We start from the raw sequence: 24461 nt of genomic DNA, 5'->3' as shown, positions 1-24461 counted from the left end.
AAAACACTACCCCATTCCACTATTTAACCCTGTCTAATCTACTGAGCAACGGTCTGAGAGAACAGAACACTACCACTCAACACCACCTGCAACACCACATTCCTTCGTCTCATGCCCTCCTGCACACTTCTCACTTCTAAGGAATCTCCCCTCCTACACACTGCTGCAACATCCCCATAACTCCACAACTAAAACAATGTGGTATTTTTGGAACAAAATCTCTCACGGGATACCTTACACTTCCAAACTTGACCTTGTCGGGCAAAGACTCTACATCAAAACTCAGCAGGACAGACATTGTCTTCTCCATTTTCCCACGCTCTCCACCGGGTCTCCATCGCACCAAACAGCGGGTGTCACAGACACCGCAAATCTCCCATTTCAACTGATCCTCCTCAACACACTGCCATCCCTGTTAACACTCCTTTCTTTCTTGTCCCTAACTCCCTCTGGACTGAAGAAACACAATAAATCATCACCATTCCACTCCGAGTTACTTTCAACAGTCCCCAACCTCTTCTCCATCCAACCTGACACCACATATGGATTAGCCAAAATGCAAGGATCATTCACTCCGCAAATCTCAGTCCCACTGGGCCAGAATCATCCTTTTCATCCTCGGGACGCTAGGCGGTCCTCACCGCAGGTACTACATCCATAAACTCGTCAGGTTCCATCTCTGAGCTACTAGGGGACATATCCCTCTTTTCGCACTTGGCGCCAACCTCCCTCACCACACCACTGCCCTCTACACTCAGCTTCTTCTCAGTGGTTATCACTGCACTTGCCACCACAATTAATTCACCCTCACACTCTTCACGTTCACTTTCCTTCTCTAGGTCTTCCAAAAGTGCTGTGCAGTCCTGAATTCCATATTCCCTCAAAACCTAATCCCCTTTTTATCCTTGCCCGCCATCTTCTTTCATCCTACCGCAATTCATCCCCAAACGGGGATCTCATCAGCAGCCACGTTCTCGATCATAATGCCAAATGTAGGGCTATGGCGCGCTCAACTGGTGTAAACGAGTACTCACAGGCAACGCTGATTTACTGACTGTAGTGGGATATCTCGTTGACAATGTAGTCTTTGTTTCAACTTCTCTGGACATTCCTTCCGGTGCGTCAATTCAACATGGCAGCGCCCGTTACTCTGGGAGGGATAGTGGAGCAAAACATCACTGAAACGGGACAAATATTACCAGAATCCACATCTGGAGAACTGAAAAGACCTCAGTTTGGAACCCGTTTCCTAACAGACCCACGTCAAGTTTTTCAACATAACGCATGGTTCGTATTTTAGCATGCATACTACTTGTGGTAGTACACACACATGGATAGCCCTTGATCATGATTCTCAGTTCCATTACATTACACAAGAGTCATTGGATGAAGGTGTCTTCTGTACATGGGTGTTTTGTTTAGAGCCCTAAGGCTTGGTCTGAACATTAACATGCATCGCTTGCGGTACGGCTTTGGAAGCATAAAAACATTATCTTTGATCTCAGGGAGAAATCATAAAAAAGGTTAAATTGATACACACCTTTGTATATAGGGTTAGGGTTTCCACACGGCCATATTTCCATGTTACAGCGCTTGTTTACGGAAAACTGTTTATTAGCCATCTGCGTCTTCGATCACCTGTGTGTAAATTTGCTTTTCAACAGGACATGTAAGGTCCTTGTACTATAAAGAGTAACTTTAGGCTCCATTAGTCTATTATTGGGCTAACATATGGACAGAACATAACAGAACGAGGCCTGGGTAGCATGACTTCCTCTTGGTTTCTAGTGGTGTTGGTGTCCCATTCACTTTCAGGGACAATGTGGAGTGGACAGAGGAGCAAGAGGCAGCTGCCAAGAAGAAGGTCCAGGAAAACAGTCAGCCCCTCCCTCAAGAGAAGCAAGGTTGGTTCTGAACCAGAATCTGGGCTTACAGGAGACATCCTCCTTTAAGCCCAGAAGCATCCATTAAACTTGCCATTCACCAGCTTTTCAAGCTTAATAATGTCAAAATGAATTTGGTACTTACCAAGGAAAGGAGTTTCACTGAGCAACTATCATAATTGCTGCCGTCCCAGACAGTATGTACTTCCAAGATAGGTCTAAATAAAAAGTTACAAGCAACCGAAAAAAAATCTACCTCATTACTGCTATCAGAGATCTGTATATAATGTCCCAACTGACTGATCCACAAATCACCTTGCATCACAAGTAGCAACTCATTATTATTTGAAGATCAGTCAGTCAGTCACAATTTACCCATGATACATTGCAGTTTTAATCCTCTTGAACATGGCCAATGCCTTTTCTGGAAATAATCTAAATATTGTTTTTGAGCAAGTGCGCATGCGCCAAATCCACCTCTTCTGCACCTCCTGCAATATTAGTAACATAATTAAAATACACCAAAGAAAGCCTTGAAATATGCTATCACTACCCTTATGATTTTTTTTTTCTCCCCAATTTCGTGATATGTAACAAAATGGGGATGAGGTAGTTGGATGGGCTATTTACAGATGGAATATGTACATGTGCAATTATCTGTAAGCTGCTCTGACAGCTGATGCTTAAAGTTAGTGAGGGAGATATGAGTCTCCAGCTTCAGTGATTTTTGCATTTCGTTCCAGTCATTGGCATCAGAGAACTGGAAGGAAAGGTGGCCAAAGTAGGAATTGGCTTTGGGGGTGACCAGTGAAATATACCTGCTGGAATATACAGTGGGGCAAAAAAGTATTTAGTCAGCCACCAATTGTGCAAGTTCTCCCACTTAAAAAGATGAGAGAGGCCTGTAATTTATAAATTATGGTGGAAATTCCTCATTCCCATTCCTCCATGCAGATCTCCTCTAGAGCAGTGATGTTTTGGGGCTGTTGCTGGGCAACACAGACGTTCAACTCCCCCCCAAATATTTTCTATGGGGTTGAGATCTTGAGACTGGCTAGGCCACTCCAGGACCTTGAAATGCTTCTTACGAAGCCACTCCTTCGTTGCCCGGGCGGTGTGTTTGGGATCATTGTCATGCTGAAAGACCCAGCCACGTTTCATCTTCAATGCCCTTGCTGATGGAAGGAGGTTTTCACTCAAAATCTCACGATACATGGCCCCATTCATTCTTTCCTTTACACGGATCAATCGTCCTGGTCCCTTTGCAGAAAAACAGTCCCAAAGCATGATGTTTCCACCCCCATGCTTCACAGTAGGTATGGTGTTCTTTGGATGCAACTCAGCATTCTTTGTCCTCCAAACACAACGAGTTGAGTTTTTACCAAAAAGTTATATTTTGGTTTCATCTGACCATATGATATTCTCCCAATCTTCTTCTGGATCATCCAAATGCTCTCTAGCAAACTTCAGACGGGCCTGGAAATGTACTGGCTTAAGCAGGGGAACACGTCTGGCACTGCAGGATTTGAGTCCCTGGCGGCGTTGTGTGTTACTGATGGTAGGCTTTGTTACTTTGGTCCCAGCTCTCTGCAGGTCATTCACCAGGTCCCCCTGTGTGGTTCTGGGATTTGTGATCATTTTGACCCCACAGGGTGAGATCTTGCGTGGAGCCCCAGATCGAGGGAGATTATCAGTGGTCTTGTATGTCTTCCATTTCCTAATAATTGCTCCCACAGTTGATTTCTTCAAACCAAGCTGCTTACCTATTGCAGATTCAGTCTTCCCAGCCTGGTGCAGGTCTACAATTTTGTTTCTGGTGTCCTTTGACAGCTCTTTGGTCTTGGCCATAGTGGAGTTTGGAGTGTGACTGTTTGAGGTTGTGGACAGGTGTCTTTTATACTGATAACAAATTCAAACAGGTGCCATTAATACAGGTAACGAGTGGAGGACAGGTCTGTGAGAGCCAGAAATCTTGCTTGTTTGTAGGTGACCAAATACTTATTTTCCACCATAATTTGCAAATAAATTCATCAAAAATCCTACAATGTGATTTTCTGGATTTTTTCTCTCTCATTTTGTCTGTCATAGTTGAAGTGTACCTATGATGAAAATTACAGGCCTCTCTCATCTTTTTAAGTAGGACAATTGGTGGCTGACTAAATACTTTTTTGCCCCACTGTACCTGTGCTACTGGTGGGTGCTACTATGGTGACCAGTGAGCTGAGATAAGGCGGGGCTTTACCTAGCAAAGACTTATAGATGACCTGGAGCCAGTTGGTTTGGCGTCGAATACGAAGTAAGGGCCAGCCAACGAGAGCATACAGGTCGCAGTGGTGGGTAGTATATGGGGCTTCGGTGACAAAACGGATGGCAGTGTGATAGACTGCATTCAATTTGCTGAGTAGAGTGTTGGAGGCTATTTTGTAAATGACAACGCCGAAGTCAAGGATCGGTAGGATAGTCAGTTTTACGAGGGTATGTTTGGCAGCATGAGTGAAGGATGCTTTGTTGCAAAATAGGAAGCTGATTCTAGATTTAATTTTGGATTGGAGATGCTTAATGTGAGTCTGGAAGGAGAGTTTACAGTCTAACCAGACACCCAGGTATTTGTAGTTGTCCACGTATTCTAAGTCAGAGCCGTCCAGAGTAGTGATGCTGGACGGGCGAGCAGGTGCGGGCAGCGATCGATTGAAAAGCATGCATTTTGTTTTACTTGCGTGTAAGAGCAGTTGGAGGCCACGGAAGGAGAGTTGTATGGCATTGAAGCTCGTCTGGAGGTTAGTTAACATAGTGTCCAAGGAGGGGCCAGAAGTATACAGAACGGTGTCGTCTGCGTAGAGGTGGATCAGAGAATCACCAGCAGCAAGAGTAGCATCATTGATGTATACAGAAAAGAGAGTCCGCCGGATAATTGAACCCTGTGGCACCCCCATAGAGACTGTCAGAGGTCCAGACAACTTAAAGAAACATTGCTTGATGTACAGTGTCGATCAATGCGGAACAATCTAATATTCTCAGGGGTACTGGAGAATGACAACAGCAGAGGCTGTGAGGACACAGTCCGAGACTTTATGTCAACTCAACTGAAACTGCCCACGGATGTTGTGCGTAATGCCACTTTCTCCAGAGTCCATAGAATAGGTAAAGCCTCTGGAAATAGGCCACGGGCTATTATTGCATGTTTTGATAAATTTAAGCAAAAGGAAACGACGAAGAACATGGGAAGAGAACTCAGAAACACTGATTTTGGAATTAATGATCACTTCCCCACCGAGATCAATGAAAGGAGAAAAAACTATATCCCATCATGAAGGAAAAGCGTTGCCTGAATCAACGAGTCTCCATGGTGATGGATAAACTTTATATCAACGGGCAATTGTATCAGGACTCTAGTGTAACTCCCTGGTTATTTTAATGTAATGTTTAAAACTGAGTTTGTGTGTTGTAGTGTATCATGACAACTTCAACTATAACGAATACATGCTATATTGATCTCCACTTGATAAGGAAAGGGCTGCATATAGCTCTGGTTAATGTATGTAGCCTTCCTAACAAAATACATGAGGTTTTTAACTTGGTCAACATAAATAATATTCATATTTTGGCTTGGACCGAAATGCATTTAGATGCACCTGTAAATGATGGGCAAATGAACATTCAAGGATATAGTCTACTGAGAAGGGACAGGAATAGGAATGGTGGGGGTGTTGCACTGTATATTCAGAATCATATACCTTTTAAGAGGAGGGATGACCTTAATTTAGGTCAAATAGAGGCACAATGGGCTCAAGGACATCTGCCTCACCAGGCACCCATATTGGTAGAATGTGTGTATAGGACACCGTAGAGCTAGGAGGTCTATCTGGATGACTTATGTACTGGATTTGACCAGGCCACAGATAGCAACAGAGATGTATTTATCTTGGGTGATTTTAATATAAATTGGAAGGATCACAATAATTAGAATAGAACAAAATTGATGAGATATGCTAAGAACTGTGGTTTGAAACAAATGGTTAATGATACTACTAGGTCTTCAATTGAGTTGGGTCATCGTTCAGACACGTGCATTGACCTGATTTTCTGTAATATACCATTGCAATGCTTAAAAGCCAGATCAATGCCAGTGGGCTGGACAGACCATAATATTGTGACCATAACCATGAACACCAAGGTTCCAAAGAAACACCCTAGGATTGTGGTCAAAATACATTTAAAAACATTTAATCATGAGTTATTTCTAAATGATTTGGCTGCTGTACCCTGGGAGCTGATTTATCTAGAGGATGATTTAAATCACGCTACAGAATGTTTTATTGATTTGCTCATGGAGGTAATGGACCATCATGCCCCTATAAGAAAGAGTACAGCTGGTGCCCGTCCATCTCCATGGATTAATGATGAACTGAGTGAGGCTTTTTCTCATAGAAATATGGCAAAACTCTTAGCAGCCAAGTCCAAATTAGAAATTGATGAACAGAATTATAGAACATTACGTAATATGCAGTTAAATTGAATCGAAGGGGAAAAAAATATTTTACAACAATGCTTTTATTTATTGTAAAAATGAGTCTAAAAAGGTATGGAACACAGTTAAGGGCTTACTTGCTACATCTTATCTCATCATGCCCATCCAGTGTGGAGATTGACGGGAGAATAATAACAAAACCAGTTGATATTGCCAATCATTTTGCAGATTTTTTTACACAGAAAATGTAATTACTGAGCAACAATGTAGACATACATTCTTCCAAACAAGCTATTGTGCAATGGATTGATGATCATATTATGAGCAATAAGATCTGCTCTTTTAGTCTACAAACGGTGTCAGTGGAAGAGGTGTTAAACCTATTGAAGTCATTACCTGATGGTAAATCTACAGGTTATAGTCTTATGGACAATTTTTTGCTTCGCTGTGCTGCTCCCCAGATTGCAGTTCCACTGAGATACATATTTAATTGGTCACTGGAAAAGGGGATGTTTGCAAATGTATGGAAGCATGCGAAACTGTGTCCTATTCCGAAAGACTGCAAAGAACCCATTACTCCTGCTAATAGTCGACCAATTAGTCTACTCCCTACACTCAGTAAGATATTGGAGGGTATTGTGAGTAGTCAAATGTGGGAGTACATGGAAAAGAATGATCTGATTACAGCCAATCAGTATGCTTATCGCAAAAACCATTCCACTGCATTGGTTGACATGACTGGTCAGTGGCTCAATGCTATAGATAATGGCAAATGTGTAGGTGTACTATTTTTAGATTTCAGTGCAGCATTTGATTTCGTGGATCATGAAATAATTTTGACCAAATTAATGCATTATGGTTTTAAGGAGGTAGCATTGAATTTGGTACAGTCATATCTAACTGACAGGAAACAGTCCACCTATATCAATGGTTAATTTTCTTCCCCTAATGTGTTAAACTGTGGAATACCGCAGGGCAGCTGCCTTGGGCCACTTCTTTATTTAATATATACCAACGACCTTCCCTATGCCTTGGTTGAAACTCAATCTACTATATTTGCAGATGATACTACAATTTATGCAGCAAGACAATCGGTTCAACAGGTACAGCAGGCTTTACAAGGAGATTTGGAGAATATCAGGAAGTGGGTTTGCCAAAATAAACTTGTTTTAAACACCAAGAAAACCAAAGTTATGTTGGTCTGTTCAACTAGGAAAAGGCCAAAACAGCATGGGATACAATTAAGTATGGGAGGAGTACAGATTTAATAAGTGGCAGAAACCAAACTATTGGGAGTGCAGCTAGACAACTGCTTATCATGGTCTTCTCAAATAACTAATCTATGTAAAAAAAAAAAAAAATTAAAACAGCATGCATTAATTGAGAGTCAGGTGAACTACTGTTCGGTGGTCTGGGGAAATGCATCATCAAGTGAAGTTAGAAGACTGCAGAATGCACAGAATAAAGCAGCAAGGATTGTTTTAAGGTGGAGATATGGTTCTTCTGTTGCAGTCATGCAACAGAAGTGTTCTTGGTAGGTCATCAATCGACAAGGTAATTGAAAAAAACATGCTTATTTTATTTTATAATGTACATCATTTAAAATGGCCAAGTTCTATTCACAACGGTATTCAGTTGGTAAGAGACAGACATTCCGTAAATACTAGGAATAGATTGTCCACCATCTATGCGTTATCCAGACAGAAAAGAGAAATAGGCAAAATAACATTTCGATTTAGAGCAATACAGAAATGGAATAAAATAACTGAGCAAACTAGAAACTTTTCAAAAAATAAATGTAAACATTATTTTAAAACAATTTAAATATAGTATATAGAAATGTTGTGGGATTATAGTAGATGAAGAATCAATATTTTTTTAGATTTAGTATTTATTGGGTCATTATGCTAGTATTATGTATGATTGTAATAGTGTGTTATATGTGAAAGTGTGTTTGTATTATAAATTGTATTTGAATGTTTAAGTACTCTTGGAAGATTAGTCCAAATGGGGACTAAAAGAGATCCAAATCAAAATCAAACAGACTCCAACCTCTCCACAATGGCCAAGACCAGAGAGCTGTGTAAGGACATCAGGGCTAAATTGTAGACCTACACAGGGCTGGGAAGGACTACAGGACAATAGGCAAGCAGCTTGGTGAGAAGGCAACAACTGTTGGCGCAATTATTAGAAAATGGAAGAAGTTCAAGATGACGGTCAATCACCCTCGGTCTGGGGCTCCATGCAAGATCTCACCACGTGGGGCATCAATGATCATGAGGAAGGTGAGGGATCAGCCCAGAACTACACGGCAGGACCTGGTCAATGACCTGAAGAGAGCTGGGACCACAGTCTCAAAGAAAACCATTAGTAACACACTACGCCGTCATGGATTAAAATCCTGCAGCGCACGCAAGGTCCCCCTGCTCAAGCCAGCGCATGTCCAGGCCCGTCTGAAGTTTGCCAATGACCATCTGGATGATCCAGAGGATGAATGGGAGAAGGTCATGTGGTCTGATGAGACAAAAATAGAGCTTTTTGGTCTAAACTCCTGTTTGGAGGAAGAAGAAGGATGAGTACAACCCCAAGAACACCATCCCAACCGTGAAGCATGGAGGTGGAAACATAATTCTTTGGGGATGCTTTTCTGCAAAGGGGACAGGACGACTGCACCGTATTGAGGGGAGGATGGATGTGGCCATGTATCGCGATATCTTGGCCAACAACCTCCTTCCCTCAGTAAGAGCATTGAAGATGGGTCGTGGCTGGGTCTTCCAGCATGACAACGACCCGAAACACACAGCCAGGGCAACTAAGGAGTGGCTCCATAAGAAGCATCTCAAGGTCCTGGAGTGGCCTAGCCAGTCTCCAGACCTGAACCCAATAGAAAATCTTTGGAGGGAGCTGAAAGTCCATATTGCCAAGCGACAGCCCCGAAACCTGAAGGATCTGGAGAAGGTCTGTATGGAGGAGTGGGCCAAAATCCCTGCTGCAGTGTGTGCAAACCTGGTCAAGAACTACAGGAAACGTATGATCTCTGTAATTGCAAACAAAGGTTTCTGTACCAAATATTAATTTCTGCTTTTCTGATGTATCAAATATTTATGTCATGCAATAAAATGCAAATTAATTACTTAAAAATCATACAATGTGATTTTCTGGATTTTTGTTTAGGATTATGTCTCACACAGTTGAAGTGTACCCATGATAAAAATTACAGACCTCTACATGCTTTGTAAGTAGGAAAACCTGCAAAATCAGCAGTGTATCAAATACTTGTTCTCCCCACTGTAGGTCTGTAACAGTTTGGGTCTAGAGTGTCTCCTCTGAAGATGGGGTTGACCGCGGCAGCTTTCCAATCTTTGGGGATCTCAGATGATACGAAAGAGGTTTAACAGGCTAGTGATAGGGGTTGCAACAATTGCGCGGATAATTTTAGAAATATAGTTCCAGATTGTCTAGCCCAGCTGATTTGTAGGGGTCCAGATTTTGCATCTCTTTCAGAACATCAGCTATCTGGATTTGCATGAAGGAGAAATGGGGAGGCTTGGGAAAGTTGCTGTGGCAGTCCGAAGGACTACTCGGGGTTTGGCGGATGCCAGGAAAATGCTACCTGCCTGAAAGCATAGTGCCAACTGTAAAGTTTGGTGGAGGATGAATATTGGTCTGGGGCTGTTTCTCATGGTTCAGGCTAGGCCCCTTAATTCTATTGAATGGAAATCTGAACGCTACAGCATACAATTACATTCCAGACGATTCTGTGCTTCCAACTTTGATGCAACAGTTTGGAGAAGGCCCTTTCCTGTTTCAGCATGACAATGCCCCTGTGCACAAAGTGAGGTCTATACAGAAATGGTTTGTCAGAATCGATGTGGAAGACCTTGACTAGCCTGCACAGGGCTCTGACCTCAACCCTATCGATCACCTGTAGGATGAATTGGAACGCTGACTGCGAGCCAGGCCTAATCGCCCAACATCAGTGCCCGACCTCACTAATGCTCTTGTGGCTGAATGGAAGCAAGTCCCCGCAGCAATGTTCCAACATCTAGTGGACAGCCTTCCCAGAAGAGTGGAGGTTGTTATAGCAGCAAAGGGGGGGACCAACTCCATGTTAATGCCCGTGATTTTGGAATGAGAGGTTTGCTGAGCAGGTGTCCACATACTTTTGGTCATGTAGTGTAAGTACCAGAACAAGATATAGTATATGTGGTAGTCAATTTGCATCTCTTCCACTCGTTTCAACAGAGGACTTTGACTGCAGGGCGAACGAGTACTGGAATGAATTCTACACCATCCATGAGAATCGCTTCTTCAAAGACCGCCACTGGCTCTTCACAGAGTTCCCTGAGCTGGCCCCACAGTGTCGTCTCAACCAGGACTCCTGTATTGGGGACCATAGAGCTGAGGACAGTGAACCACATGGTCTCGAACAGAGTCAGGGCCAAACCAGTGAAGTCGCCCCTCTGGCCACTGTAGATGGTGACTTCCCTGGATCCAGTGCCATGTATCGCATACTGGAGGTGAGGAATATTGAATCATAGTATGACTGCAGTATATGTTAGCTTGAGTGCCAGTCTGTTTGTGTAATGCCAACTCATTGTAATGTCAAGCATGTTTGTCGTAAGAATGAGCAATAGAGTTGGCAAGCGCACAAACAGATATGGGACCAGCTAAGTACATGTAGCCCTCAGGCATATTGTAGGCTAACCTATGCCCTTTTTTGATTCAATAGGTTGGCTGTGGTGTTGGCAACACCGTCTTTCCCATTCTGAAGACCAACAAGTGAGTGGTGGTTGGGACCACGTGTATTGATCAGTCCCATTATGCAGTATGCAGCCTGATCAGTTTGACTTTGTATAGTAGCTACTACCCTCTTCGTATGCACATGCTGTATATCTGCTATTCAGATCTCAATATGTATTAGATGCAACCCTGTTCGCACCTCCATGTTGCGTGACCCTGTCTTCTTTGTGTGTGACAGTGACCCTGGGCTGTTTGTCTACTGCTGTGATTTCTCCAGCACCGCTGTAGAGCTGGTCAAGGTGAGAAGGAGAAATGCTTGATAGATGATGTCATTAGTTGGCTGATAAATAGATTTATTCATCTTGTCCCTTTCACTACCAGGCTAATTCAGAGTATGACCCCGGGCGCTGCTATGCCTTTGTTCATGACCTGGGTGATGAGGGAGCTATTTACCCTGTCCCAGACGCCAGCATGGGTGTTATAGTGCTCATCTTCGTGCTCTCAGCCCTGCATCCTGACAAGTAAGCCGCCCCTGTGTGACGTGTTTGAGTGTGGCAACAATCAAGTGTGGGTGCGTGTATGTGTGACTGCATGTGTGTGATAGGGAAAATTAAGTGCCATCAAATTCCCATGTCTTTCTTTTTCTCTGTCAGGATGCAAGCCTCCATCAGCAGACTGGCTCGGCTGCTGAAGCCTGGAGGAGTGCTGCTGCTCAGGGACTATGGGCGCTATGACATGGCACAGCTACGCTTCAAGAAAGGTTAGTTACCATAGGCACTCATGCGTGGGACTGTGTGGGATCAAATCAAATTGTATTGGTCACATACACATATTTAGCAGATGTTATTGCAGTTGTAGCAAAATGCTTATAAATTGTGATTAGCAATATGTACATGTTTTGGGGAAAATCTGTTGAATGTGTTCCTTTTTCAGGAAGGTGCTTGTCAGATAACTTTTATGTCCGGGGTGATGGAACACGAGTCTATTTCTTCACACAAGGTAATGAATCAAATCAAAAGGCTAGTATGTACTGCTTTTTAACAGTGGTCATTTGCAAGTCAGTTTTTAAAAATGTATTTCTTATTGAACCTTTTATTTATCTAAGCACCTGGGGGAACCTAGAGCTGTGCAGACGAATGGCTGAGGGAACCCAATAGCAAAACATGACTAATGCTTTACACACACACATCACCCCTCAATCCATCTCCATAGTGTCCATCATTACAATGGTCTCATGGAGGTATCCCAATTCTATCCCTCCCTCCCAGGGGCTGCAGTCCCACATCTACCTCAGACACTAGACACTTTCTGTTTTTTTTTTTGTGTATTATATCTCCATGACATCTCTCTCCAGATGAGCTACATGACTACTTCAGTGAAGCAGGTCTGGAGAAGGTCCAGAACATGGTGGACCGGCGGCTGCAGGTGAACAGAGGCAAGCAGCTGACCATGTACCGTGTCTGGATCCAATGCAAGTACCGCAAGCCTCATACTCAACCACCAGAGACACAGGAGTGAGCCAGGAACAGCAGAGAGAACACTGTGGCTTATCATTGAACTAGTGTCTGAGGTAGATGTGGGACTGCAGCCCCTGGGAGGGAGGGATAGAATTGGGATACCTCCATGAGACCATTGTGATGATGGACACTATGGAGATGGATTGAGGGGTGATGTGTGTGCAAAGCATTAGACATGTTTTTCTATTGGGTTCCCTCAGCCATTTGTCTTCACAGCTCTGGTTTCCCCCAGGTGCTTTTTGATAATGAATCTCTGACTGGTGGACATGACTCAGAAACAGAATATAGAGAAGGCTGATGAGCTAATGAAACCTGAACAAATGTCTGGAAACCCAATATTCTAATGTTTACATTCAACAGACTGTTTGCCATAATCCATTATTTTAGATAAATTGCGCTGTAGGAGTAAACTTTTTTTTTTTTACATTCACCACTTCAAAATGATTAAAAAACCTTGTGTAAACCCATCATTGTGACATGATTCCTTTCTGATAATTGCCTTCACTTCACATATCAAAAGGTGATTGCATTTCTGTCTCCCTGAAACCTTATGGGCAGTTTTAGATTGCATGTAGCTAGTTTGTAAATCGACTTCAATTGGTCTACAGTCGGTTTTGGGGGCAGGCGTGGTTGGGGTGAAGGTGGAAAGACAAATTTGAACAATCTCACGAGAATAAAGGGAGATTTACCGATTATTGTTTACATTCCCCCCAAAAATGAGAAACCGAACCGATCCAGATTCAACTGAAATGATCGGAACAACACAACTTCCGTAACAGATTGTTTGCTAGGGCGAGGAAGGTGAAGCCGAACACCAACTTTGTTCTGATTGAGTACAGAATTAGACCGAACATATATTGGAGGACAAAATTAAAACACAATAAAGGCCACATTGTTGGATCATATTCGCGATGAAAAGGGCAAGTGATGGTCATTGTTCGGGATAAAGACCCCGAAAGAGGCATGGTACGGCCCTTGATGAAAGGAATGTGAACCTGGGGATACCCGTGTAGGGAGTGCGGAAAGGCGGGTTCGGGATACCCCAGGACTTCTAGGCCGAGAGGGGAACTATCCGTCGTTATTGGGGGGGCCAAGCAGACGCTCGTCTCCTAACGGGTAACAAATCAACACCGAAGAACGGGGATTTGGATGAGGCCTCGTTTGGCAGTGTCGAGGTAGGGAGACAAGAATCTTGGACAAAAAAAGATTGGATCCGTGGAAAATATCATTACAACAGGTAACCTTGGTCGAGCTGTATTCATGTTTTATTTCTAACATAACTTCGGGTTGGGTCATAATATTCCTGAAAAACAGCAGTTTTCATGTAGCTAACGTTAGCTAACTAGCTAACGTTACATGTTAATCGGACATTTGACATGTCGCTATCCATCACCCTTAACCTAGTAACGTTAGTTAGCTAACTAGTTATGTATTACCATATATATATATATCTATTTATATATTTACCATTTTACAAGTAGGTATATTTTGGAAACATAACATTTAGTTTTTTAGTTACCTATCAGACATATTTGCCAACGAAGTGACCAACTTGCTAGTTACTAGTACCAGGTGGCTAACGTCGGACGTTAGCTAGCTACTGTAGTTAACTAGCTAGTTAACAAGCATTTAGCTTGGGGGGGGGGGTGAAATATTGACACATGTCAACTAATGTAATGATCACGAGTCATGACGATGTCTATGTCATGTTACTCTCATTGTTAGTAGTTTGTCCCCTGCAAGTGGATGATGGCAAGCTGCCTGTACTCTTTGGTCAGCTAGCTAGTTGATTTGATATACTATTAACAAGTTGGTTGGTCGCTGGCCTGACCCTTCTTGCCAAAACGGTCTGCTTCATTGCCTAGCTAGTTAGCTATGTGGCAAAATGACTCAATCAGATTCACTAATCTTATCACAATACTGTAATCACAGTTTTCAAACCATATTTGCTGAAATGTCCCATGTCAGCCAGCACTAGACTGCATAGCTCTTGCTTGTTTAGTCTTTGCTTGATTTTTTGTTGTTGATCAAGTTCTGTGTTGGAATCAGTGGTGGTGACTTTAGATTTTTTTAAACAAAAAACAGGTGTGTCTAAGGTTATCCATGAGTCATTATCTGCGAATGTATAGTTGCATGCGTCAACACATTCACCTATAGGCAACCCTGAACTGGTTGTGTCACTAAATCCTCAAGCTGTTGTCAGAGGATTTCCAACTCCTTGTATTCTTACTCTGTATGATGTTCGTCTGTGCTATGGAAAGTAAACAGATCTGATATCAAATTGTGTGTTTCTTGCTCATTGTCCCTGCAGCCATGATGGAAGAACTGCACAGCCTGGACCCGCGACGCCAGGAGCTGCTGGAGGCTCGCTTCACCGGGGTCGGCGTGGCTAAGGTCTGTGCTACTACACTATATCATTGGAGATGAGATAGGCCTATATAGGGTCCTGCTCCTTTGCCGCTCCACCCTTTCTACTAATGTAGGACTGACAACGGGATCTCAGTGTTGCACATTTACTTTAGGGCCATGACTATCTATCTTTGTCTCTCTCTCACCCCTTCTCTTTGTTTCTCCTTTTCTTTGTTTGATTCTCTATTTCTGGTTGAGCTTGGCCAGGGACCGGCTGGCCCCCTCCACCTCTCTCTCGCTCTCTTGAGAATGTAGAGCTGTGTGTCTGTGTTTGTTGGCTGGTGTGATATGCTATCCTCTCCTACTGGCTCATGATGTGGCGGCTGCATAGGCAAGTGCGGAGGGCTGCCAAGAAGGGAACGGGCAGGGGGGGGAAGTGGGGCAGGGAAGGGCATGAATGCCGGTCACCCTCATATGCGTAGAAACCCTGACCAGATGTTATGGCAGTAGCTCTCTGGCTTTTGATTAGAGGTCCTGTCTGGTGGTGCTGAGGTAAACTCCATCTTAGAGAGCTGCCTTTGTGGAAAGTGAACCGGAGCCCAGAGAGTGAATCAGAGCCAGGACTGGGCTCTATGCCAGCCATAGGCAGAACTGAACCCAGAGCACGGTGCTGTCGCAGAGAAAATGGCGGCTCCCGCTAAAAGCATCACACCACGGCCGCCCCGTCTGACCAGGGTCCGTCTGACATAGTTGCAGTGTGTGGAAAGACTGGGAAAGAGAGAAAGGAAGTATTAGCCTAGAGAGAGATGAGAGACATATAGCATGCCCTGGTGTTATAGGTCTGAAAGCCCCAAGATATGAGGGCAGCTCAGCCTGTCTCTCTCGACCTTGAACAGCCCTGTAGCTCTGCTCCCTATCAGTCATCCTGAGCTGCCTTTTAAGCGTTTAAGCAGTCCAGAATTGTCGGCAGAGAGAAATGTGCTGTTTTTCAGCTAATTTCCTGCAATTCTATCAATTTTGCAATGGAGCTGAGAGAATTTTATACATACATTTTAAGGATGGACAGAAATTATTTCATTTAGCTGCGCCACTACTAAGTGAATACATGGGAAACGCTGAAAGCCCTCCAATACCCTATCTGAGTAGTAGGATTTCAAAATTGTTTGAACAAGGCTGGCGAGAATGAGGATGAAATAATGAAAGGCGAGAGTGTGAGGGAGAAAAAGATTGAGAGACCTACTCCCACCTGCATTAGTTATGTCTGATGTTCAGCAATTTCAGGTTCAATTTAGTTAGAGGGAGCAGCATTATGTGCCCAGAATGACTAAGTATATTTCTCTGATATGGCAGAGCCTGGTGAATTCAAAAGTGAGTCATTTGAGTGACAGGCATCACCTAGGGAACAGACATTTCAAATTAATAGGGTAGGTGCACAGTGTGGAGACGAATGGTGATGATATTAGCTCAAGCCTATTCTACTCCGACTCTCTTCTGCTCTCTCTTTCTCTCCCAAACAATCACTCACCTTATCTGTTCACCAGAGAGTAGCCATGGGGAGAAGCAGTCAGTCAAATGAAAGCAGAAAGCATTATCCCTCCCTTCCACACCCCTGGTTTAATTGTGAATTAAGTTTAGTCCCTCCCTGCCCTTGGCATATCCTTCCACTCTTTGTCTGACGTGTAATTGTGTGGGTTTGTTTGTTTGTTTTTTGAACAGGGTTCAGGCCACAATGAGTCATCCAATCAGAGCCTGTGCAGCGTGGGCTCTCTCAGTGACAAAGAGCTGGAGGTCAGTGTCCCATAGCAGTGACGCCATACATTTTTTCACTCTTGTTATATGATATTTTAGACATCGTCCGCTGTCATGAAGTACAATGTGTTTCTCCTACTCTTTATACAGACCCCAGAGAAAAAGCCCAACGATCAGAGAACGAGGAAGAGGAAAGCAGAGCTGTACGACAGCAGCCAAGGTGAGATGTCTGTCTCCCTTCCTCTGTGATCTCTCTTTCACCTCAGTCGTGCCTTGCTGGCAGCCATTTTGTTGTCAGAATAGATCAATGTCACACAGATTTTCTGCCTTTTTTTCTCTTCTCCAGGGAAAGGAGGAGCAAGGGGACAGAAAATTAGTGATTATTTTGAGGTGAGTGTGCTCACTTTCTGGCAAAACGCATCCATAGCTTTCAATTCCTTCGCTCTTCTTCTGACTTTTCCATTAAATCTGTCAGTTTGCGGGTGGTAGCGGTCCTGGTACCAGTCCTGCCAGGAGTCTCCCTCCAGTTGTCCGCTCCTCCCCACAACATCACTCCCTCTCCAACCCCCCAGGCACGGTGAGCATGCTCCCTCACTTCCCTGTTCTTTTTCCTCCTCCCTTTTCACCATATCTTTTTTTTCTCCCCCTGTTCCTAACGAACCCATCATGCCCTTCAAACTGACCTGAATGCAAAGCAGAATGTTACTGTGGTCCATGACATGATGTTAGTGGTATGTGTGGATGTCTTTGTATCCCAGATGCAGCAGGGCAGCCCATCCTCTATGGGTTCAGCCAACACAGAGCACTCATCCTGTTCCCTAAAGCCTGTCTCCCTCTACATGAACCACAAAGCCACACAGGTAGCTGTTACCTTGCACCTTCTGTACAGATTCACAGAGCACTGGTGATGTCTGTAATAACTCCTGTATAATATGACACGTCTCTAATGACTGTTTGACTTCATCTCTCTTTCTCGCCTCCTCCTGCAGTCTGACCTGACGGTAGAGAAGCTAACTGCTATGGAGAACAACAAAAACTCTGACCTGGAGAAGAAGGAGGGGAGGATAGATGACTTACTGCGGGTGGGAACACCTCTGCCATCAACACGCCCTTGTTTTCCCATTCTGTCTTCTAATGGAATAACATGTTGTTGGCCTCGTCATGAGACAGCATTATGCCCCAGACATGGGAACAGACCTCCTCAGAAACTACCGTCTTACATTTTAAAACGGCTTTGTTTCATTAAAAGGACTATTAATGAATGGGATTTTGACCCGTTCTGTTTCAGGCGAACTGTGACCTTCGAAGGCAGTTGGATGAGCAGCAGAGGATGCTGGAGCGGTACAAAGAACGCTTGAACAAATGTGTGACCATGAGCAAGAAGCTGCTGATTGAGAAAGTGAGTTCTCCCTCTGTCCCTACAACAGGCTTGGGAGTCTAGAATAACTTAACCCATGTCTATTTTCTTGACCAAGGACTAGCTTTCCCCAAGTATAATGTGCGTGTGTGTGTGTTCTCTCCCCCCAGTCGAAGCAGGAGAAGATGGCGTGTCGTGACAAGAGCATGCAGGATCGTCTACGTCTGGGTCACTTCACCACCGTCCGACATGGTGCCTCATTCACAGAACAGTGGACCGACGGATATGCCTTTCAGAACCTTATCAAGTAAGGGTCACTCAAAAGCCTCTCTCACTCTGCATCTCATTCTCTCCTCCTTCATGCTCCTCCTCTCTATTCTCCTCTGTTGTTTTTAATATCTTTCTCTCACATCAGCACTGACCCTCCCCATCTCTTGTCTGTCTCTGTGTCTGTCTGTGTCTCGTCTCTAGGCAACAGGAGAGGATCAACTCCCAGCGAGAGGACATAGAGAGACAGAGGAAGGCCCTGGCCAAGAGGAAACCGCCCTCAATGGCCCAGACCCCGCCCCTTAGCCTGGAGCAGAACAAACGCAAGAGCAAGGCCAACGGAGCCGAGAGCGAAGCGTACGTTACCCCGCCTCTTCCCCTCTCTGTTTAAATGCATACAGGTTTGGTTCTGTTTATGATGGTGAGTTTCTTCTTCCAGGTTATCGCAGGCCGAGTATCACGAACAAGAGGAGATTTTCAAACTAAGACTGGGCCATCTCAAGAAGGTGCTGTTTTTACATGCAATGTTTCTATGTTTTGTGTATGTAGTTTGTGTACTGTTTATCTGTTGGTTCCTGTAAAAGTTGCTAATAAGCTTGCTGTGTATTGCAGGAGGAGGCAGAGATCCAGGCTGAGCTGGAGAGGTTGGAGCGAGTACGGAACCTGCACATCCGCGAGCTCAAGAGGATCCACAACGAGGATAACTCCACGTACGTGCTCTCTACCAGTGTTCCTTTATTTGTGTTCTCTCTGTTAGACTTATAATCGAAATATGTCTGATTTCCGCAACAGGTTCAAAGACCACCCTACGCTAAACGACCGGTACCTACTGCTCTATTTACTAGGCCGAGGTGGCTTCAGTGAAGTTTACAAGGTGAGAGCACTCTGCCCATTCATTAACAGTCAGTGGAACTGACCTTTTGTCATCATGGTCAAATGCATAGTTGTATACCCATTGAACTAAGTATAGCGACTACATAGTCTAAAGGTTTTCTCATAATGATGAACTTTTGATGTTCACCTGAATCCATTTTTTAAGTTTGTGCCAAGTTTTCATACGGTTTCATGTTGGTGGCAGGTTTTTCTCAGATATGATAAAGAATAATGGATGTGATATAATCATTTATTTGTAATTGATGTCACGTCTCTCACGTTTTGAAGGCCTTTGACCTAACGGAGCAGAGATACGTCGCAGTCAAAATCCACCAGTTGAACAAGAACTGGAGGGATGAGAAGAAAGAGAACTACCACAAGTGAGTTCCCTTTTTCTTATCATAGACATGTTTTTTTTCTCAGAGTGATTCGGGTAACAAAAGCACTTTGGTTTTAACATTGGAGTTTAACGTGGTCTCTGTTTCAGACACGCATGTCGAGAGTATAGAATCCATAAGGAGCTGGACCACCCACGGATAGTCAAACTCTACGACTACTTTTCACTCGACACAGACTCGTAAGTCTCCCCCTCCCCAAAAGAGCAACAGAACATATCCAACACATCTTTGGAATAGAACGTGAGATTTTGGGGGGTTTCTAGTTCCGGTGTTATTTCTTTCATTCAACTCTATCCTACTGTTTTGAAACAGTACCTCAGTCGGTTCCTTTGTCTCTCGTTGTGGAACAGGCTCTGTTCGGTTTCTAAACTAAAACAGTACCACACAGTCGATTCCACTCTCGTTTTTCTAGGTTCTGGAGTTAAACAGTACCACATCCTCTCTCTCTCTTGTTGTGTTCCAGGTTCTGTACGGTTCTAGAGTACTGTGAGGGGAACGACCTGGATTTCTACCTGAAGCAGCACAAGCTGATGTCGGAGAAGGAGGGCCGCTCCATCATCATGCAGATGGTCAACGCCCTCAAGTACCTCAACGAGATCCGCCCACCCATCATCCACTACGACCTCAAACCTGGTGGGTACACACAGCAGATCGCACGGACACTAGCATGGCAGCAGTTACACTGTGATATTAGTATCAGGTCAACACTGATGCCATCACTTACAGAACCAGTCAAAAGTTTGGACACCTGCTCATTCCAGGGTTTTTCTTTATTTTTTACTATTTTCTACATTGTAGAATAATAGTGACGACATTAAAACAATGAAATAACACATATGGATGGAATCATGAAGTAACCAAAAAAGTTAAACAAATCAACATATATTTGAGATTCTTCAAAGTAGCCACCCTTTGCCTTGTTGACAGCTTTGCACACTCTTAGAATTCTCTCAACCAGCTTCAGCTGGAATGCTTTTCCAACGGTCTTGAAGGAGTTTCCACATATGCTGAGTACTTGTTGGCTGCTTTTCCTTCACTCTGCGGTCCAACTCATCCCAAACCATCTCAATTGCGTTGAGGTTGGGTGATTGTGGAGGCCAGGTTATCTGATGCAGCACTCCATCACTCTCCTTGGTCAAATAGCCCTTACACAGCCTGGAGGTGTTTTGGGTCATTGTCCTGTTGAAAAACAAATGATAGTTCCACTAAGCACAAACCAGATGGGATGGCGTATCGCTGCGGGATGCTGTCGTTTCTCTTTGCTTATTTGAGCTGTTCTTGCCATAATATGGACTTGGTCTTTTACCAAATAGGGCTATCTTCTGTATACCACCCCTACCTTGTCACGGCACAGCTGATTTGGCTCAAGCGCATTATGAAGGAAACAAATTCCATAAATTAACCCTTAACAAGGCACACCTGTTCATTGAAATGCATTCCAGGTGACTACCTCATGAAACTGGTTGAGAGAATGCCAAGAGTGTGCAAAGCTGTCATCAAGGCGAAGGGTGACTACTTTGAAGAATCTCAAATATAAAATATATTTGGATTTGTTTAACTTTTTTTTTTTTTTTAGGTTACTACATGATTCAATATGTGTTATTTCATAGTTTTGATGTCTTCACTATTATTCTAGAATGTAGAACATGGTAAAATAAAGAAACCCTGCAATGAGTAGGTGTGTCATTTTGACTGGTACTCTACATGTTACGCAAGTTGAAACGACGACAGCAGACTAAAACGAGACAAGATAAAAGATACCTTTCACTCAGTTGACTCTTAAGGCTGGTTTACAGTTGGTCTATCGACATCGACAGTCTGTAGACTGTTGTCGCAGTGACATCATGAACGTTCTATTCTCGTCCGACATTAAACTTGTCGTTGTTGTTATGATATGCTTGACAGCAGCCTGGTGATCCAAAAAGCATAACTGGTGTATTTTAACACCAATAAACCCATCCGTTTCGGTTACTGGCCCAACGCTCTAACCACTAGGCTTCCTTTTTTAGTACATTTTTATTAATTATTACAGGAAAATAAACTCCCAACAAGATAATTCTTCAAGGTAATGTCGAGTTAATTAAAGAAAATAGCTTACTGTTGTGTATGTGACGTAATAAATGCAGGGCATTCTACCGGATAATTTGTTTAACTTGTCTCTTTGCTGTCGCAGTCAGGTAACCATGACAACACACTTATCTGTCTGCAACAAGAAAACCGAAAAGTCTCAGTGTCTGTCTTTAGAGTATAAATGAAATGTTGTTTTGACCAGCGAAACTTGTCTGTAGACAATTCGAACGTGGCATGTCGTTAGACCAATTTATAAACCAGCCATGCCAGTATATTACAGAGAAATGTCCTTCATGTTCATTGTGAACTTTTGTCTTGACCTCTGACTTGTCGTTTCCTCAGGCAACATCCTCCTGGTGAATGGCACAGCCTGTGGGGAGATCAAGATCACCGACTTCGGCCTGTCCAAGATCATGGACGACGACAGCTACAACTCAGTGGATGGGATGGAGCTGACCTCGCAGGGTGCAGGGACCTACTGGTGAGGCGCCGCACAAACTAGAACAATAGAATGACTATCTTGTTTGGATGATTGTTATTGTGGAAAGAGTGTTGCTCTAAGCAATGATCTTCCCCTGCAGGTACCTTCCCCCTGAATGCTTTGTGGTGGGTAAAGAGCCTCCTAAAATCTCCAACAAGGTGGACGTGTGGTCAGTGGGAGTCATCTTCTACCAGGCTCTGTACGGACGCAAGGTAATGCAAGCACGCACACACTACTCACTCCTCTCAGAATTGTATTCATGCTCTTTATATTCCATTTAAGAGATGAGGATGTTTTGTGTTGCTAACTTTAGCCTTTTTTCTCTTTCTTTGTCTTCCCCTCCAGCCCTTTGGCCATAACCAGTCTCAACAGGACATCCTGCAGGAGAACACCATACTGAAGGCAACAGAGGTTCAGTTTCCCCCCAAACCAGTGGTCACCCCAGAAGCTAAGGTACTACTTTTCTGTCTGTCCTTCCCTCAACTTTCTGTCATTTGTTAGTCCATTCCCTACTTCAATGCGTTACATACCCTCTTCCTGGGACACCTGAAAATCCAAAATGTGACCACCGGCTGGAGAGAGCAGGATGCCCCGCCACAGGAGCCCCAATTCTTCCTCACCTGGTGTTGTTTCTCCATCCCTCTTTCATTGGTCTGTTACTTTACACATTCATCCTTTTCTGCTCTGTGCACAAATTATTATCCTGTCACAACGTCTCTAAATGTCCCCTCCTTATCTCTCTCCAGGCCTTTATAAGGCGCTGTCTGGTCTACCGGAAGGAGGACCGTATCGATGTGCACCAGCTAGCCAGTGACCCCTTCCTCATGCCTCACATCCGCAAGTCTGTGGCCACGTCCGGGGCCTCTGGCACGGCTATACCTTCCACCTCCAGCTCCTCCAACAGCAGCGCCTCAAACTGAGCCTTCACTATCTATCTCACTACGAACTGACTGACCTGAGTGGAAGGTGGAGGTGGGGGTGGCTGCCTGATTCAGCCCCCTCATCACTTCCCATCCTGTTATGTCCCACCATGGGCTCAGCACCCCAGAGAAACCTCTGGGGTGCAGGCAGGGGGAGCTTGAGGAATCATGGATGAGGTGGAGGGGAGAGAGGTGGGGTAATCAGTGTTCCAACCTGGAGCCCTCCATGTCCACCCACCCAGCTTCCCTGTCTCTCCCTCCCCTGAGGGGTGGTGTTGTTCTGGGGGTCAAAGCCCTAGGGTCCCCCCACAGTGTGGAGGGGGACATGGCACTGAGCTGAGGAGAAATGGGAAAATTCAACCATTTTAAGATTGAAAGAATGGAACAGGGCTGCATTAGCTTTGAGAAATGGAAGGGACTGTTGGAAGACTCTGTTTTCCATCTCATACACACACACACACACACCCACCCACCATGCCTCGGAGTCGTCCCAGATGCTCTGGGTTCTCCTTTTGATAAATGCTTTGGTTGTCATCCAACCCCCTCCCCTGACTGACAGTACCAGTCTAGCCTGCCTTTAGACTGTACCTGAACAAGACCTATGGCGTTCATTAATTTAAGCCACTCTCCTGGGTCCAGGTAGTTTTTGAATGGAGGCATACCCACCCCCCCTGTCTGTTTTAAATCCTGTGACCAAAGCTTAAGACTTCCAGATGGTGGCACTGTTCCGCTGCAGTTTTTATATTGGTTCTAGTTGTGTTACATGATATATGACGTGGAAAACTAATGAATGGTCCCTTTTTTAAAGAATTGTTACTTACATTTTCCCAATTTTAAGGAAAAAAAAGCAATTGGTGGTTTTTAAATTTCTTTCATTTTTTTTTGCCCTATTCTCGTTTTAGTAATTCCCTTCATAAAAACATATTTATTTAGGTCTGTTTTAATGAATTTTTTGCCAATAAAATGCAAGGGACTGGTTTACTCATTGTACTGTTGGGAGGAGATTGGGCCTTAGCAGAGAATTGCATAACCCATTAAATACTATTGGTTAAACTGTGCGATCTGAGTGTTTGTGGGGGTGTTAGTTCTGGTTGGGTTGTTTACTCTCAGAAGGCTCGGCAAGCTCATTTCTCTACATCAACAACACGGCACACTTATGTAATATTTATTATTTGTAACCTGGAGGTTGCAGGGGAAAACGGAAACCAGGAAGACCCAGGAACAGCTGGAGAAGGTCTATCGAGGAAGAACTAAAATAATCAAGAAAATCTTTGAAAGGGCGGCAGGTAGCCCAGCGGTTAAGAGCTTTGGGCCAGTAACCAAAAGGTTGCTGGTTCAAATCCCAGAGCCGACCAGGTGAGAAATCTGTCAACGTGCCCTTGAGCA

General features: G+C 44.0%; 1 protein-coding gene across 8 annotated transcripts; it reads left to right on the top strand.

The window, feature by feature from the left end:
* The first annotated feature begins 1083 nt into the window (after nucleotides 1–1083).
* Nucleotides 1084–24133, top strand: LOC110538159 (serine/threonine-protein kinase tousled-like 2). Of its 8 annotated transcripts, XM_036938221.1 has the most exons (28): nucleotides 1084–1287; nucleotides 1816–1904; nucleotides 10597–10871; nucleotides 11084–11133; nucleotides 11333–11393; nucleotides 11476–11615; nucleotides 11748–11854; nucleotides 12028–12093; nucleotides 14923–15005; nucleotides 16677–16748; nucleotides 16860–16929; nucleotides 17056–17099; nucleotides 17185–17286; nucleotides 17468–17569; nucleotides 17699–17791; nucleotides 17998–18108; nucleotides 18237–18373; nucleotides 18538–18690; nucleotides 18773–18839; nucleotides 18946–19043; nucleotides 19126–19207; nucleotides 19495–19586; nucleotides 19694–19783; nucleotides 20068–20237; nucleotides 22017–22155; nucleotides 22256–22367; nucleotides 22501–22608; nucleotides 22902–24133. In XM_036938221.1, exons 1-28 carry the CDS (start codon nucleotides 1133–1135, stop codon nucleotides 23073–23075), a joined length of 3042 nt encoding a protein of 1013 aa, XP_036794116.1. In that variant the 5' UTR covers nucleotides 1084–1132; the 3' UTR covers nucleotides 23076–24133. The 8 variants fall into 8 exon arrangements, with proteins under 8 accessions (XP_036794116.1, XP_036794117.1, XP_036794118.1 ...); XM_036938222.1 differs by lacking the exon at nucleotides 17185–17286; XM_036938223.1 differs by lacking the exons at nucleotides 17185–17286; nucleotides 17468–17569.
* The last annotated feature ends 328 nt before the right edge of the window (nucleotides 24134–24461 follow it).

Source organism: Oncorhynchus mykiss, chromosome 12 (assembly GCF_013265735.2).
Source record: "Oncorhynchus mykiss isolate Arlee chromosome 12, USDA_OmykA_1.1, whole genome shotgun sequence".
Classification (NCBI taxonomy): domain Eukaryota; kingdom Metazoa; phylum Chordata; class Actinopteri; order Salmoniformes; family Salmonidae; genus Oncorhynchus; species Oncorhynchus mykiss.
This window is presented reverse-complemented; position numbering and strand designations above follow the sequence as displayed.

What these genes read in the sequence shown, in the direction of transcription:
- LOC110538159 (XM_036938221.1), top strand. Translation starts at nt 1,133, where the DNA reads ATGGCAGCGCCCGTTACTCTGGGAGGGATAGTGGAGCAAAACATCACT. An exon ending in GTTTTTCAACATAACGCATG is followed by an intron (nt 1,288 to 1,815) that starts GTTCGTATTTTA and finishes ATTCACTTTCAG; the next exon opens with GGACAATGTGGAGTGGACAG. An exon ending in CACAACGAGGATAACTCCAC is followed by an intron (nt 19,044 to 19,125) that starts GTACGTGCTCTC and finishes TTTCCGCAACAG; the next exon opens with GTTCAAAGACCACCCTACGC.